The 18381-nt window shown below is 34.5% G+C and overlaps 1 protein-coding gene across 1 annotated transcript in view; it reads left to right on the forward strand.

The window, feature by feature from the left end:
• The window catches only part of BIRC6 (baculoviral IAP repeat containing 6), a 211100-nt gene that overhangs the window by 126364 nt on the left and 66355 nt on the right, over positions 1-18381 (forward strand). The window contains exons 53-61 of the mRNA XM_019653801.1: positions 1655-1876; positions 2909-3686; positions 5019-5162; positions 5607-5736; positions 9583-9714; positions 10757-10924; positions 12168-12341; positions 15314-15510; positions 17311-17611. Of these exons, the coding sequence (XP_019509346.1) occupies positions 1655-1876; positions 2909-3686; positions 5019-5162; positions 5607-5736; positions 9583-9714; positions 10757-10924; positions 12168-12341; positions 15314-15510; positions 17311-17611 (2246 nt within the window). The remainder of the gene's footprint in view (positions 1-1654; positions 1877-2908; positions 3687-5018; positions 5163-5606; positions 5737-9582; positions 9715-10756; positions 10925-12167; positions 12342-15313; positions 15511-17310; positions 17612-18381) is intronic.

An 18381-nucleotide genomic window follows, 5' to 3' on the forward strand; every position in this document is an offset into this window, starting at 1 on the left:
GAACAAAAGGACAGCAACTTGTCTGTTCCCCTTCCCCCAATTCCCCAGCGCTGTTCCCTTCCCCCAATTCCCCAATAAAAATCTTTTTTAAAAAATAAGAGCATATTTATAGAGTGGGACTAAATAATCACTGTGCTAGAAATTGTTTCCTGAGTTATGTTGTCCTTTAATATTTTGATTAATTTATATTTAAAATGAAATCATTTGATATTTTATTAATTTCTTGCAGTATTATAGGGGATGATTTACATAGGTCAGATTTGGGGGTATGGAATAGAGAGAGTTCCAGGTAGGGAAGTCACCTGGAAAAAATTGTTAATCACTGATAAAGTACTTTCACTTATTTTAGGCTAGTTGCTCTCATCTTCTCTTGATTAAAAATATTTAAATGATATTTAACAAAGTAAATTTATTTTCAGCATGATAGCTTCAAAATACTAAATAGACTGACTTCTTTTTGATTAAGCTTTTTGTTTTATGTAAGCTGTGTGATGAGTATATATTATATTTAAATATATATTGGAATATTTTTTGAGAAACAGGAATGTGTGCCAAAGTTGAATCATAATGGTTAATAGAGTAAAAAATACATTGAAAAATTAGTGTTAAATATTTTTATAGAATGTTTTTTGAAATCTCATAATTATTCAAGTTTTAATAGTTTTATTTTTATCATAAAAAGAAAATAACACTTAATAAAACTATTTTTCCTGCATTATACTTTTTAAAATGTAAATGTTTCAGAACTAAAATTAATGACAAGATTGTTGGCTTCTATTGACTGAGAAAATGCTACTCTAATTGTCTCATCTCTTTCTCTTTCTCTGACTTGCCTTTATTTCCTATCATATGAAATTTAAAGTTCCTTCTTCTGTCCTTCAGGGTAGAGAGAGGAATTAAGTAGTAGTATGTACCGTCCTATCCTCATTTCTTTACCTGGGAGCAAAGAATCCAGTGGTTTAAAATACAAATTTGAAAGGAAACCAAAGCAAATATAAACAGTGTTTTAAGAACTTGACAATGAATCTTATCCTGTTTTCTTTTTTGTAATAAACTCTAAAGCATTATTGCTTTAAAAATTCTTTTGCTGTCAGTGGTTTCCAGCTCCGGGGAATTGAGGGTAGGGTGGCACTTAGAAAAGTACATATGTTGGGGTTGTATTCTGGTGTCAGAGTGAAGGAAGGTTGGGGGTTGGTACCAGTATATAATAGGTGGGGGACAAAGGCGTGAAGCATGCTGTATTGATTGCATGAGGTTCTGCACAAGGAAAAATGAACCCCAGATAACTGCTCTAGGTGTATGGATTTGTTATAAGATGAGAGAAAATTTAGAAGAGAGGGTGAGTTTGTTAAGCTGTATATCCTGTAATTCTGGATATTTATAAATCTTGTTATAAATGAGGTAAGAATTAATGTTTATTTGTTGAATTATAGTTGTGTTATCTCAAACACTTATTGGTTAAGATTGGTAAGGTTATTAGAAAACTAGAACTACTGTATAATTCTTTTTCCCTCCTATTTTAGATTAAAATTGTCAGGAACAATTAGTATATTATTCTCAATAAATACATTGTTTACATGCAGTGTGAACTTCATCCACATTAGATGTCAGTCGTTGTATAATTGGTTATTTGAATTCATTTTCTTCTTTTAAGAATTCAGGCCTTGTTAAAATGGGTCAGTGATTCTGCGAGAGTGGCTGCTGTCAAGAGAGGTGGCAGGACGAGCTACGTGTGCCCTACCTCTTCAGCCGTAGAGTACGGTCTTCTGATGCCATCTCCTTCTCATTTGCACTGTGTGGCGGCAATTCTGTGGCATAGCTACGAACTGCTTGTGGAGTATGATTTACCAGCACTATTGGACCGAGAGCTCTTTGAGTAAGTACAATTTGTGAAACCCTTTTTTCCCCCCAGCACTAGATCACTTGGGTTTTCACTTGATGAAATAGTGTTTTGTATGCTTATTGGAATAAAGTAATACTTTGAAAGTAGTAGTTAAATATAATCAGTTATAATTTTGGAATGAGATGTTACAAAAATTTAATTTATCCTCATGTTTTCGGATATATTAGAGTCATTGCCTGCTTTTCCCACCTATAATTTGAATTGTGAACATATATGTTCCTACAATTCATAATGTTTATCCTATTAGCAAATATACCCTTCAGATTCTTTATCTTTAATATGCAACTGTGGGGGACAACTATGGTTAGAAATTTTGAAAGACTCAATACTTCAGTTTTTACGATTAGTTGTTTTTACTACTTTGTAGATCGCTGTGATGATTGTTCTTCTGATGAATAGTTATCACTTACCCATGTGTCTTCACCATACTACTCAGCTAAGGCCTTACTGAACTTCTTGCCTGATAACTGCTGTGCCTGTAGCAGAGTATTATATTTATTTCTGAAAAATTCCATGACTCATAAAACCTTGACCTTTTGTCCTCTACTCTGTCATTTTCATATTTGGCCCTACCAGTTGCTGTAATCCATGATTAATTAGTAAAACTCATTAATAGTTTTGGATTTGCAAACATGAATTTAATTTATTATATATTTGATCTAAACATTTCCTTAGTATAATTATTCATTGTTTCTTTATATGACTTTTCTGAGGTCACACAGAATGGTAGAAGCATATTAATATAGATCTCTCGGTTTTCTGTACTCATTTTGTAAGTCTAATCTAGCTTCTAATTTACCTAAATGCACAAATAATGTATGTATATCACAAGCAGTCTTTCTGAAATCTTATAATGTAGTAATATTTATGTTAAATAAACTGTATAATTTTTATCAGAGCATAGATTGATCTCTAATAGAAATATTTGGAGTAGTGAGGTCTTTCTAAAAAAATATGTGTATATGTATGTATGCATTGTTAACATGATACCTTTTCTTTCCCTAGGTTACTTTTTAATTGGTCCATGTCTCTTCCCTGCAACATGGTTTTGAAGAAAGCTGTTGACAGTCTGCTTTGCTCAATGTGTCACATACACCCAAGTTATTTTTCTTTGCTCATGGGCTGGATGGGAATTACCCCTCCTCCAATGCAGTGTCACCACAGACTGTCTATGACAGATGATAGCAAAAAGCAGGATCTCAGTTCATCTTTAACAGATGACTCTAAAAATGCACAAGCACCTCTTGCACTAACGGAATCACATTTGGCAACCCTGGCTTCCTCTTCTCAATCTCCAGAAGCTATCAAACAATTATTGGACTCAGGTCTGCCTTCTCTTCTTGTGCGAAGTCTGGCTAGTTTCTGCTTTAGCCACATTTCTTACTCAGAAAGCATTGCTCAGTCAAGAGATGCTTCCCAGGACAAACTCAGGCGCCATCATGTTTCACAGCAATGTAGTAGGATGCCTGTCACAGCAGACCTGGTTGCTCCTATTCTTCGGTTTTTGACAGAAGTTGGCAATAGCCATATTATGAAAGACTGGCTCGGTGGATCTGAAGTCAATCCACTATGGACAGCACTTCTGTTTTTATTGTGTCACTCTGGGTCCACTTCTGGCGGACATTTAGGTGCACAACAGACCAGTGCAAGATCAGCTTCTCTTTCTTCAGCTACTACAACAGGATTGACCACTCAACAGAGGACAGCAATTGAGAATGCAACTGTTGCATTCTTTCTGCAATGCATTTCATGCCACCCTAATAATCAAAAGCTGATGGCACAGGTAAAGCAGAAAAACTGGCTTATGACTTGGGTGTCTTGTTATTTTAATATGTTGTCAAATAGCAATAGTGAAATTAGTTTAAGAAAGGGGCATGTGTGAAGGCCAGGTGATGGTAAAGTTTAGAGTGGGTACGTTTAAGGATCTGAATTTAAACCATAATTAAAATATAGTACTGACACCTCCCTACGCCCTTCAGCTGTCACTCAAATCAGAATAGATATTCTGATGATATAATGAGCAAATTAACCGAGATTCTAGCTATAGACCATACAGTACTCCTTTTTAAAAACTCCCCCAAATAAAAACACACAACAACACTTCAGCTGCTAGAAGAGGATGGACCACTTGATGGTGGTCACTGAGTGCCTCATCTATATTGAGGCTTTGCGTTATGTTGTAACCAGAGTGCTGCAAGTGTTGGTTTGGTTCTAATGAAGCAGACACTAGAATAGGTTATAGATGGGAGACTACTGACAAATCACATTAAAAATGTCAAAGATGATTTTACTGTATTAAGTCTGTGGGTCTATAAAAATCTTGAAAGGTAGAATTATTTCACGAATAATTATAGTTGCTTTTTGCCAGATTCTGATCCTTTCTAGTGTTGTTTCTAGCTTCAACAAGTTGTTTAACATATAAAGTGGGGTTACTAATACTTGCTTCACGATTTTTTGGAGAAGATTAAAATTGTAATGTATACAAAGTACCTAGCATAGATTCTGTCTGAGACATGGTAGACATGAATAAATATCAGCTGCTTTTGTTACCTCCTTACTTGTTAATGCTTATTCAGATCAAACTTTATTAATATCTAAAAAGATAGCTATCATAATTTTCAAAAAATACTGAATGACTTTATTAATACTTCACTGCCTTATGTAATTAATATTGGGGAACTATATCTGCTTAATGTGCCTAATTAAAAGGAAATGCTTAAATTACTAGTTTTAACCAAGGCTATGAATATGGGTATTTGAAAATTTGGTTTATGCCTTTGAAACTTAGCATGAAACTCTGTGTCCCATTGCTTTCATAATTTTTATTGTATTGTAACCACGTTGATACTGACTAATGTTAAAAGTAAGTTGGTGTTGCTACATATTTATAAAAACCTGGTTGTAGTAATTTCTCTTATCCACAGAAATTTTTGTTGCACTGTTAACTTCTACTTCTGTATTCATATATTTTAAGAGAAATAATGTATTCTTTAATTGTGACTTGATGTATTCAGATATATTTATTAATTCACATTCTTAATTTCCTCTTTATTCTATAAAGTACAAAGCTGCAAATAAATACTGCATTTAACTTTTGAATCTCTTGCCTTGCCAGGTTCTCTGTGAACTATTTCAGACATCTCCTCAAAGAGGGAGCCTTGCAACATCGGGGAACATTTCAGGGTTTATACGTAGATTATTTTTACAGTTGATGCTAGAGGATGAGAAAGTGACAATGTTTCTTCAGTCTCCCTGTCCAGTGAGTTTTTAACAGTTAAATTAAATCTGTAATGATTAGCTGTGTGTAAAGATATTTTATAATTTCACATCAGAGTTTGTAGTTATCTCTACGGTCTAATTTCTAATATAGCAAACTGAAACTGAACATCTCTTATACTTCATTATGAGACTTAAAAATCTCTTCTGGATAACCCTGCCTGCGTAGAATAACCTAATTATACCTTTCCTTGAATATTATCATTTGATTTGGGGGGAAATGGCATTATATTAGGTACAACAGTGCTAAAGCAAAGTTGACCAACAGATCACAAGGCAAATGTGCCACATTTAAAGAAACAGGCAAGAAGCCTTTTATATTTTGTATGCATGATTGGTTTTTTTATTCTTTTATGCTTTTGAAGTTTTTTGTAATGATATGTATTTCAAAAAATCATGTTTTGATTTCTTTTGAATTAATTTTCAGCTGTACAAAGGTAGAATCAATGCTACTAGCCATGTCATCCAACATCCGATGTATGGAGCAGGCCACAAGTTCCGTACACTTCATCTGCCAGTCTCAACAACATTATCAGAAGTTCTTGACAGAGTGTCAGGCAAGTCAGATTTAAGTAGTAATTTTTCTTTAACCTTATGTTAGATGTACATGGAATTTTATTACTTTTGTAACTATTTTATTACATCTATTCACTCATTTAATGGCTAGAAAAGCTCAGGATATCTTCACATTTTGAATCATGAGTAAGTAGCTGATGAAGACAAAGTGTACAATGTATGCCAGCACCTGTAGGTTTTTTGGTGTAATGGGTGTAATGTGTAATTATGACAGAGTGGGTAGTTGGAAATGTCGACAAGCTGTGGGAGGAAGCCCAACATTAATGTGATTTTCTTACAATAAACCCTCTGGCTGTTTTATAGTAGATGAGTTCCAGGGTATTAGGTTGGATGATATGATTTTAGGTAATAAACATTTACTAAATCTAGGGAATAAATGAGTGGTCAAAAGATGAAAATAAGTAGGTAGAATTTATTGGTAACCTAATTGTTTATAATCGTCAGTGAAGAAAGCAGAGAGAATTTTTCCCCTAGCTTTCTTGCCTATATTTCAAAAACTCTCAAATGATTCCTTTAAACCACATAATGGTTATTAATGTATTAAAAAACATAAAGTGTTGTGTTTTTTTTTTTTTTTAGCTGAGCCATCCTGCCACCTGTTGGTAGCTCAGCGGCAGCTCAGCTCGGGTTGGGCATCGAACCGCTGTTGCTCAGAGCTTGCACTCTTGAGCGAGCTCTTAACCAACTGAGTCACTCGGCCGGCCCAAAAAACATAAAGTTTTTGATGGCAAAATGCAAATCGACTGTGGTTTGTTTGAGTTTATTGCCTCTCAGAAATCCTAATCAGTGAATAAATTTGAGTAGCTGCTATTTGTCCTCGGGATGTAAAAGTGAGCCAGGCACATATTCTTTCCTTCAAAGTATTTATGATCTAATGTATGTTGTCAGATTACAAAATAAGCTGGAAATTTAACTGCACTTCAACGTAAATATGTTTATATCTGTGTGTATTAGAACCGAAGGAAGTTAGAATTTTCTCAAAAAAGCTGGAGATGTCTATTTATTAGTTGTAAATACAAATCTAAGTTTAGAATAAAAGACTAGGTTGAACAGATTTGGGAGTTGTTACCATATGCAAACAGTAAGTTAAACTGTGAAAGGATATGATCACCCTGAGATGATAAGAAATGATTCTTTTCCATTTTTATTCACTGTATTTAATACAAGTGTGCATAAAGCTGTAATTCTTACCTTTTTACAAGTTACACAATAAAATGGCAGAATACTACATAAATGTATAAAGAACTTTATTTTAAAATGTCCACCATATCTGTTGCAGTGCTTTTCTGAAAATAGGATTTTACAAACATTTTTCTAACAAAGCCCTAAAATTGTCTCTTTTATATGATATAGAAAAAAATGAAAAAGTAATTATATGAAGGAAGGAAGTAGAGAAGAATACTGAAATTCAGTCATTCAGTCGTTGAGATTTCATACCTTTAAGTTGATAATGGAAAAGGGTAGATGTTATATTACAAAGTAACTGGAAGTTTAACAGTTTTGTTTATCTTGGCTATAAATGAAAGCTATTTTCTAAAATGTCATATTATTTAGAATATTTTACAGATAAATTCTCTTTATTACCTAAAATTTTTAAAAAATAAACTGATTGCTTTGGAAGAACACTACATCCCAGTAGAAAGTCCAACAAAGAGTTGTCTTGAGCAAATAGCAAAAAAAAAAAAAAATGCTGAAGTTAACTTTTATTTACCGATATTTTGGTCCTGTAAAAGTGTGTTAATGATCTGTAGCTAATATATTTTATGATATATTTACATGTGTGTATATATTTTATCAACGTGTATAAAAACAAGTAATCAAAAATTATTTAATAAGTAATTTTACCCACTTCCTATAGCTTTTGAGAATATTGCTTTCAAATAGTAAAGGTTATGGGTCAGTATTTTTGCTTTTACAAATTTCTATCATTGGTGTTAAGCAACTGAGTACTATGTGCTTTGCAGTTTTCTCCATGTTTCTTATGATTTAACTTTGTGGACTTTGTTGAATCTGTGGGATCGCACCAGATTTGAAAATATTTTGACCTTGTTTTCTCAAGTATTTTCTCTCTCCCCATGTCTCTGCTTTCTTTTGGTGATTCCAATTCTACATTTACTAGGCCTTTTGAAATTGTGTCACATCTCATTGAAGCTTTGTTCCATTTTTTTCCCCCCATGGTTTTGCACTCTATTTTAAAATTTGGATAATTTATGTCATACTGTTACCTTTCCACCCTGGCACTTGTGTGCCCTGCAGACTGCAGCCAGCCTTTGTCTTCCTGGACTCCCAGCTCTTATCTGCACCTTAGGTGACCCCTGGTTGTGCTGAGCTGTGGCCTCGGAAACTCTCTAGGCAATAATAAACCTCATTTGATTCCATTCATCCAGTTATCACTGTCCTGCCTTCCTAATGCCTAGTGTCTAAAAGCTGTTATTTCATATATTTTCTTAATTTCTAGTTATTTCAGATAGGAGAGTAAATTTGGCTTATGTTCTTTTATCCTGGCCAGAACAGAAATCCAAACCAGAACAATTTTAAACAGAAAGTTGATAAAACTTTTTCTTAGTGATATCTTTTATTATTTGAATGGCATTTATTGTGGTAACACCAAATAAATTCTTGTCACCTAATGATCTTTACATGTTTTCCTACCTAATTATGCTGTGAATTAATTTTGTGAGTTTTTAGTTACTTAAATATTTCACTCTGACTTGTGTAACTATTTTTGCCATTTTGGGTTACTTGGTTTTTGTGAGAAAGTAAAATGTATTGTTTGCATCAGTGTACTTATTATTTATGGTGTTCACAAAATTTTTAAAATTTCATAAAAGCAGAAACTGTCTAAAGGCAATCTTCAGTTAGGAAGAAAAAATTGAAATCACTGGGACATTTTCCAGTACTTAAAGCTGTAAAATAGAGGATATAATACAAAAGATGCTGTTTTATCATATCATTTCAACGTTTTAATTTTATAATAAATCATTGGATCACAATTGTGTTAAGTTAGAATAGTAAAAAGAAAATTTGTATCAACCATATCCACTTAGTGAAAACCATTCCTAATAACAGAAAAGTTCATCTAGCATTTTGGATTTCTTAATGGCTAAATCAGATCACTATGTGGTCTCCATTTTTTTTTTTTATGATTTTCAAAAATATGCCATATTCCAAAGTAATGAAAGAAAATGTTAATTCATCGAGTAATAAATATCTTTGAAAGTCTTTAGATTTCATTTCTAAAGTACTACTAAAACATATTACTTAGTTGTAAGATTCCTAACTAAATAAAAGTATCAGAACAAGAAATCTCTGTTTCTGAAATTTGTTTCTTTATACTCCCATTTGTAGAATAAGTGAAAGTCTAATGTAATGCTTTAGAATGGATTCTGAACTTGAATCCCATATTTGTCCTTTATACATTATCAGTAACCTTGCTAAGGCTGTTTCCTTATTTTGAAAATAATCTTCATATACATGTTGTGAGGAACAAATTAGATTTAGGTGGCAAGCAGATTGAACTATGCCTAAAATAAACGAAATTTCATGGTAATGATTTTCATTTCCTCCAGAGTTGGTACTATTGTAATATGTAGTATTTTCCAGAGATTGGATTTTAAGTATCCTAATTTAAGAACAGTGGTGATTCCCTTTCATTGATACCAGCAGCATTGAACATCAGAGTTTGTCTCATAATATTTCTTCTGAATCCATTTACATTGCCTACATATAGTGATAATATGATTTTGTATAATCTTCCCAAGATGTTTATTGCTTCCCTTCTTAATGATTTTGAAAAGCAATGTATTTTACATAATATATTCTTACAGATACACCAAGTATTACTGCTAAATTAATTAGTGAACAAAAAGATGACAAAGAAAAGAAAAACCACGAAGAGAAAGAAAAAGTTAAGGCAGACAATGGATTTCAGGACAATTACAGTGTTGTTGTTGCTTCAGGTATGCTTTCTGTTTTCTATAATCTTGATTTTGCTTTGTTTTCTATAAAATACAACAATGTGAATTTACAGGAACTTTCTGTAATAACAAGTATTAATTTAGAAAGCTAATTTATAATGATGTCTTAATATTAGATATAAAACTATTATACCAGAAATTTGTTACTCTTTGGCAGTGAAGCTATTAAACTTATTTTGTGTCCAAAGTGTACTATATTTCATCAGATCTTGAACTTGTGTGAATTGTTTAGATATTGCATTTCAACTTGACACTGTATGGAGAATTAATACTCTCACAAATCCACTAAGTTTCAAGGAATTTTGTATAAGCTCCCTGTTTTAAAAAAGCAAAATGAAAAAGTATTCACTAGTTTTCATTTTTGAGTGTTCATTACATAAAATTGGAAGTAAAAATAATTAAAAGAAAATTGGTTGAAAAATGAGTTTTTACTATTAGGTGCAGGAAGGAGATAAAGTGGCCAAGATAATTGGTAATTTTGGAGGCTCTATTCCTTGATGTAAGTGCTATGATTTTATTTCAGAAGAGGAAAGCTCAGCCTACATTACCTTACTCCTCCAATGGTAGACCTGTATTTGTTTAGTCTGTTCTATCTCAGAGAAGAATTAGGAATGCAGGATTTCCTACACATTTTGCACAAAACTACTTTCTAGTAAATAGACAGTCGTGTGTATCTCATAGATTGTAGTAGTTAGCAATATTTTTTACTTTTGTAGAAAATAGTTACAAAGAGAGCGAGCTCTGAGCAACAGGGTCGCCAGTTCAATTACCGGCCCGAGCTGAGCTGCCAACAGGTGGCAGGATGGCTCAGCTAAAAAAAAAAAAAGAAAGAAAATAGTTACAGATGCGGCCTAAATAATTTGTGGAATGTCATGAAGGACAAACAGAATCAGGAAATCAGATATTAATCAGAAGAAATATTTTGGTGTTAGGAATGTGATGTTTTATTAAAATATCATAGAAATACACTTTCACTTTATTAGTGTGTTGGCTATATAGAATCTTACTGATTTTTTACTTTTAGGGCTGAAATCCCAATCTAAACGTGCTGTGTCAGCTACACCACCTCGCCCACCATCCAGGAGGGGGAGGACAATGCCTGATAAAATAGGAAGTGCTGGCTCAGGAGCAGAGACTGCCAACAAAATAATTACTGTCCCAGTGTTTCACCTGTTCCACAAACTCTTGGCAGGTAATGTGCACAGTGATAAAACATCTAAGAAATTATTATAATCTTACAACTATGTAAATCAGATGTGTAATCATGTGCTGTTGATGAGATAAATGAGTTACTGACTTTGTCCATGCAGTTATAAGAGAAGTGAGAACCAAACATGGAGTAGTCTATTACATATCCTTTTTAACACTGTAATGTTGCATATTTATGCTTTACTAGCTTTCTAAATTTTGCTGTGAATTTACCATAAAATTATCAATAAAATTAATGTTTTACACAGTTCATAACAAGTTATATAGAAAGCATGATGAGGCAAATTTTAAATACAGTAACCAGTTCTAACCGTAGAACTCTTAGATGTTTCACTGATGGTTAAGCAGTATTTTTTCTGCAGCTGGAACATATTCTTTGACCAATATACTTTCCATTAGTCAAGGTGTTACCCATTTTATCTCCATTTTTGTACTGTATTATAATCTGATTTCCAACTAACTTTGAATGGGTTTTCTTTCTTGGCTTTACATTGATTTAAATCTAACAGAGGTCAGCAAACTATATCAGCGGTTCTCAACCTGTGGGTTGCAACCCCTTTGGGGGTCGAACGACCCTTTCACAGGGGTCGCCTAAGACCATCGGAAAACAAAAAGATATTTACATTACGATTCATCACAGTAGCAAAATTACAGTTATAGAGTAGCAACGAAAATAATTTTGTGGTTGGGGGTCACTAAAACATGAGGAACTGTATTAGGGGTTGCGGCATTAGGAAGGTTGAGAACCGCTGCTATAGCTGGTGGATTGGATGCCTCTTTATAAAACAATCTTTGGTTCAAATACAGCTGTGCCCATTTATTTATGTATTGTCCATCGCTGTTTTCGTGCTACAGTGATAGAGTGAGTAGTTGCATCAGAGACTGTAAGGCCTCCATACCTTGAAATATTATTTGGCCTTTTGTGAAAAAGATTTGCCAGCCCCAGGTTTATAGGAATGTCTGTTTCTTTGTTTCTGTTTGCTGTGGCTCAGATCTTGGTGAGACTTGGTTAGTGACTAACTTCTACAGACACTATTATTCAACGTATCCGAAAGATTTAATTTTTGTAAACTAGCCATGGGATGATTTTAAATTGTTTTAAATTTGGTGTCAGAATATAAACTCCTACCTATAGTTCAGTTAAACCATTAAGTAATTGAGTAAGTTGAATCAAATAAATGTCTCCCTCTTGGATTCCAGGTTTAATTTAATTCTGTCATTTTTAGGCCAGCCATTGCCAGCTGAAATGACCCTTGCCCAGCTTTTAACTCTCCTATATGACCGAAAACTTCCTCAGGGTTACCGCTCAATAGATCTGACTGTTAAATTGGGATCAAGAGTTATCACAGACCCAAGTCTGTCAAAAACAGATTCTTTTAAAAGACTACACCCTGAAAAAGGTATGTATATGATATTCCTTTAGAATTACAGTCTGGAATCCGAGGAGGTAGGAATTTCTATAGCTGATGACTTAATTTACCTCTGTTTTTCTTACATTAACTTAAGGTAAAGATATTTTACTTTATGACTGAGTTATTTGTAGTTATAAAACAATTGTCATTATTTCCATTAGAAATTAATCTTAATTCCTCTTCTCACTTATGAGCACATGTGCTTTAATTTCTGCATTATTTTTCCATGTGCCATGTGAAGTGTTTATCATTTTATAATCAAAGTGAGAACCTTAATTCAGAATTTTCAATTTACTGATAATTTATATTGAGTGGTATTTGTGCTCATAAACATTTCCCCCTCAAACAGAACTGGGATCGTATATTTTCTTACATTCAATTTTTACTTATATTTTCCATTACCTATTTCTAAACGTGCATTTTTATTGCCTATGTTTTATATAGATATAACAGAATAGATCTGTTCCCCAGTTGTTGAAGTGTTCTGATTGTTTCCAATTTTCACTACTATAAATGCCATTTAAGCAATGATTTTCAGGTTGCATATGGTACCATCTTACCTTCAATTTTTCTCGTGATTAAATTTCAGTACTTAATTATTAGCTTTTGTTTTCTTTAGAAAATTTTAGTACATTTCTTTTACCCAAAGTTTCAGCAGGATTATTTGTCTTTCTTAATGTTTATATGGTCTGGTTATGTGTGAATATACTAACTTTTTTGTTTGTGATTCAAAGTTAAACCAACATGATATAATTTTTAGTTTTCAGTAAGAAGTGTTTGTCATTATTCAGTTTTTTCTAATTGGATTCTTTAGAGTATAGCATGTGTATATATTAACATTTTCTGTGAGTCTCTGAGGACCTATTTTTAGATAGAATGTAATGTACAGCCATGCTCCAAAGGACAATGCTTCCCAAACTTCAATATCCTTATAAATTGCACAATATTGTTAAAATGCGGATTCTTTTTTAAAAAAATGAGTTTATTGGGGAATTGGGAGAGGGGAACAGATAAGTTGCTGTCCTTTTTGTTCTGCAGTCCAGTTGTGGAGACATTGCTTCACTGGCCAATGTTGGTATTATCATTGCGTCTTCCTGGCTGAGGCAGTCACTTGCCGGGCCCTGGATGGCTGCTCAAGGCGACTCATGGCAGCTCATGAAAGCAAGCGCCAGCTGCCAGCCAGCCCCACTGCAACCTATGCCATTGCCGGCGATTCAGGGCAGCCCAGCTCCAGGTCGAGCTGTTGTTCACCATTCTAGCAGTAGAGGGCACAGCATCGCTGGCCCGTATGTGGGATCCGAACCGGGGCCCTGCTGCTCAGAGCTGGTGTCCCAAGCCAACTCATAACCAACGCACCACTCTCACCCAGCCCTAAAATGCAGATTCTTGTTCAGTAGGTCTCAGGTGAGACCTGAGATTCTACATTTCAAAAGGTCTCAGGGAATGCTAGTGCTACTGGTTCATGGACCATAGGTTGAGTGGTGAGATGATAGTAGGCACCATCAAAAGTCATTTAATTTAAACATTTTTGTAGCATCTGGCCTTCATACAGCTATTGAGTTGTTGGAAAAGTCATGGCGCATGTTTGCGACAGATGGCACTAGTTTAGTTTTGGAAGTACTAGCGTCATTTGCAGCTATGTTATTGGTATGTCATTTGACAGCTGACAGTTCTAGCTTCATTCTAAAAAAAAATGGAGCGATTTGATTGAGTTTTGGAGATTTTACAACAAGTTGGAGATGGAAGACAAACTGCATTTTTGCCGTATTTTACTGTTTTACTTTCATAAAGGGAAGAACACGCATCAAGCTTATGAAACGTTGCATAAAGTTTACGGTGACAGTGCTCTACAAGAATGTCAGTGCCAAAAATGATTCATGAAATTTCGTGCTGGTGATTTTTATCTCAACGACGCTCCTCAGTCAGGGAGGCCCACCGAGGTTGATGACGACAAAATAAAGGCATCAATCGAGTCAAACCCACATTACACGACACGAGAGATTGCAGAAATATTGAACATCCATCATTTAAGCGTTCACGACCACCCGAAGAAGCTGGGATACGTAAGCAAGCTCGATATTTGGGTTCCACATGAACTCAAAGAAGTTCATTTGACAGCCCATATAAACATCTGCAATATGCTCATTAAACGTGAGGAAAAACGATCGTTTTTTGAAGCGACTGATAACTGGTGATGAGAAGTGGATTGTTTACAACAATGTGGTGCACAAACGGTCATCAATGTGATGATTCACCTCAAACGACATCGAACGCAGATATTCATTAGAGGAAGGTTATGCTCTCAGTGTGGTGGGATTTTAAAGGTGTCGTGTTTTTCAAGCTCCTACCAAGGAACCAATCAATCAATTTGAATGTGTACTGTTGGCAGTTGGACAGTTTGAACGAATCCATCATCCAGGAACGTCCAGAGCTTGTTAATTGTAAAGGAGTTGTGTTCCATCGCGACAACGCGAGACCACACACAAGTTTGATCACCTGTCTAAAGTTATCGGAGCTTGGATGGGATGTGTTGCCACACCCACTGTGCTCACCTGACTTTGCGCCATCAGACTTCCACTTGTTTCGCTCTCTTCAAAACTCTTGCATCGTATAACGTTCAATTCCGGTGAGGCTGTAAATCAGCACCTTGTTCAGTTTTTCGCAAATAAAGACAGGTCCTTCTATGAACGAGGAATTATGAAGCTCACTGCAAGATGGCAAAAGGTTATTGAACAAAATGGGCAATATATCATTGATCTTTGTTCTTTATATAAATAAATGACCTTTGAAAAACATAGACAAAATATGTCATGACTTTTCTGACAACCCGATATATCTGAATAACTTAAGATATTTGTGCTCTTTTGTTTATTTGAGAGATGACAACAATATCTGCTTTGAAAATGGAAGAGTATTATAAAAAGAGATTCTTATCTATTATTTATAATTTATTGTTCTAGATCATGGAGATTTACTAGGTAGCTGCCCAGAAGATGAGGCTCTCACTCCAAGTGATGAATGTATGGATGGGATACTGGATGAATCTTTACTTGAAACCTGTCCCATTCAGTCACCTTTACAAGTTTTTGCAGGAATGGGTGGACTGGCTCTTATTGCAGAAAGACTGCCTATGCTGTATCCAGAAGTAATTCAACAGGTAAGATAAAATTCATAATTGAATATAGCATTCCATGGCTAAGCCCTTTGTTTGTTTGTTTTTTCTTTTACAATTTTTCCCCCAGTTTATTTGAGAGATATTTTGTTTGCTTTTTAACTTACATTAATCTTTCGGAAGTACCCTTTCACTTACAGTCTTTGAGGATTGTATAAATCTCTCAAAGATCCACCTGTACAGAGCTTTGTGTGAATTAATAGGCACTGAAGAAACATTGAAGACTGAGCACATTTGCCAAACTCATTACACTGTAACATTTACTTTGATTTTATGGTTGTTACACTATAATATTTTTGTTCTATGCTTCTTTAGGTATGATATTAACTTTGGATATTACTGCAAATGGGAGAGTAAAATAGTAGTGTATACTTCTACCGAATATGCTATGTCTTCTGCTCAACTTTCTTTTCCTCTTTTAGGTGCCATTTCTGTTTTAGGTAGTTTAGAAAACCCTACTTTAACCTGTTCACCTACTCACTAATGTAACTGTTGTTGATGTGTGTACATTCAGTTTTCTTTTGTTAATGAGGGGAAGTGTGTTGCGTGGAGAGTTGTAAATACAAAGCTCTGTACGTGTCTTGAATAAGGTAGGGCAATTATTCTCTCTGATTTCATGTATTTATTTTATATGTGCCTGCGTTAGCTTCCAAGGGCTATTGTAACAAATTACCACAAACTGGTGTCTGATAAAAACAGGCATTTTTCTGTTATAGTTCAGGAGGCTGTAAATCCAAAATCACGTGTCAACAGAGACATGTTCCTTGCGATGGCTGTAGAGCAGAGTTCTTTCTTACCTCTTCTTACCTTGTGATGGTTGCTGCCAGTGAATGGAATTCATTGGCTTACAGCTGCATCACTCCAATTTCTGCCTATGTTTTCACATGTTCATTTTTCTTGTTTGTGTCTGTATCTCTCTCTCCTTATCAGAATACCAGTCATTGGATTTAGTCTACCAGTCTAAATATATAATACCATATATATAAATACCAGTCTACCCTAATCCAGTAGGAGATCATTTTAACTTGATTACATCTATTGGGTTGTCAGAAAAGGCATGACGTACTTTTTCTGTTTTTTGTTGCAAAGATGCATCATGACTTTTCTGACAACCCAATACAAAGACCCTATTTTCAATTAGGGTCACATTCTCAATCCTGGACTTATTGGAAAAATTCTAGGATTAGGACAGGGAATATGTAAGATCAGCTAAGATACAGACATGTGCTTTAAGGGGTCCCACTAACCAAGTCTAATTCTATTTGGGCATATTAAAATAATATAATAATAGATTATAATCTACACAATAAATAGACAATCCATATAAATAAATAAGTGAATGAATAGATGGGGAAGAAGAGGATGTTTTTAGTTATAGCTCAGTTTCAAATAATAAATGTAGAAGGAATGATAGAATTAAAAGGTCATCATTTGGGACCCACTGTAGTAATTAGTGTTTTGGGCAAGAATTATAAAAATGCTAGTTCTAATGGATCAAAGTTTGATGAGAAACAAAATTTTTACATCGTCTCAAAAAAATCTGTCTACAGATACTTAACTGATTACAAAGGAAAAAATGGTAACTTTGAAGTAGAGATACTGGCAGATACCACCATACTCATGATATCATGTAACTCCTATGTTTGGGAGCTCTTTAAAAAAAAAAAGTCTCTTTATTGATCTTTATATTCCTATATTTTAAAGAGATAATTTGAAGTCAGGTAATTAATTTGAACCTGATATGAAACATGCATATGGCCAAACAAGTTTTTTTTTCTTCTTTAGGTGAGCGCCCCAGTTGTAACATCTACCGCTCAGGAAAAGCCAAAGGATAGTGATCAGTTTGAATGGGTGACCATTGAACAATCAGGGGAATTAGTTTATGAAGCACCAGAAACCATTGCGGCTGAACCTCCACCTATCAAATCAGCAGTACAGACCATGTCTCCCATACCTGCCCATTCTTTGGCTGCTTTTGGATTATTTCTTCGTCTTCCGGGCTATGCTGAAGTGCTACTGAAAGAGAGAAAACATGCCCAGTGCCTTCTTCGATTGGTATTGGGAGTGACAGATGATGGAGAAGGAAGTAAGTGTTCAGTGTTATTAATGAAACTTTACATAGGTGGGTTGTATAAAAGTTATTCAGATAATTGCCTATCATTCATCATGATTTCTTTCTTTCATAGTTCAGTTATTAGATGATTTGTTGTTGGCAACTTAGTTCCAATAATAGACATAATAAATCTTAAAGAATCTTCATTTTCATGTCTTCATTCATTCAGAAGCTATTTACTAAGTGTCTACCAAACTGCTGGGCTTCCCTGAAGTTATTTAAAAGTGAAACAGGTATTTGGATCCTCAAGTAGCCAGTGTCCTCCAGCAATAGCAATGAGGAATGTCTACGAGTATAAACATACGGAGTTCCAAAGATACAAAAGCCTTGAGAGAGGTGTAACATGATGGAGGCTTGTAGGTGGCGAGGGGATTTCCTTAATACCCAGTGGTGTGAATAAAGTGGCATAGCAGTTTTCAGGGGGGCATGAAGGGTAGAGTCGACTGAGGTTGAGATGAATTAATTCAGAAAGAAGGAATGGTTTGAGCGCTGTTTGTATGCTTAGAATATATAAGAAGTGATAAGTTGGCAGAAGAATATTTGCATAAAAAGCAGCACTGAGAGCTCATTGTAAAAGCTGATACTGGTAACATCATGGAAAAGTTTATGAAGAACTTCAGATTTTATTCTGAAGAGCAATGAAGATCTATTAAAACATAGTAAGTGGTGGTGATGTGATGAGAATCTTTTTTAAGAAAATGAATCTGGTAGCAATATTTAAATTAGAACAGAATGAGGAAAAT

Source organism: Hipposideros armiger, unplaced genomic scaffold (genome assembly GCF_001890085.2).
Source record: "Hipposideros armiger isolate ML-2016 unplaced genomic scaffold, ASM189008v1 scaffold_207, whole genome shotgun sequence".
In the NCBI taxonomy this organism is placed as follows: Eukaryota; Metazoa; Chordata; class Mammalia; order Chiroptera; family Hipposideridae; genus Hipposideros; species Hipposideros armiger.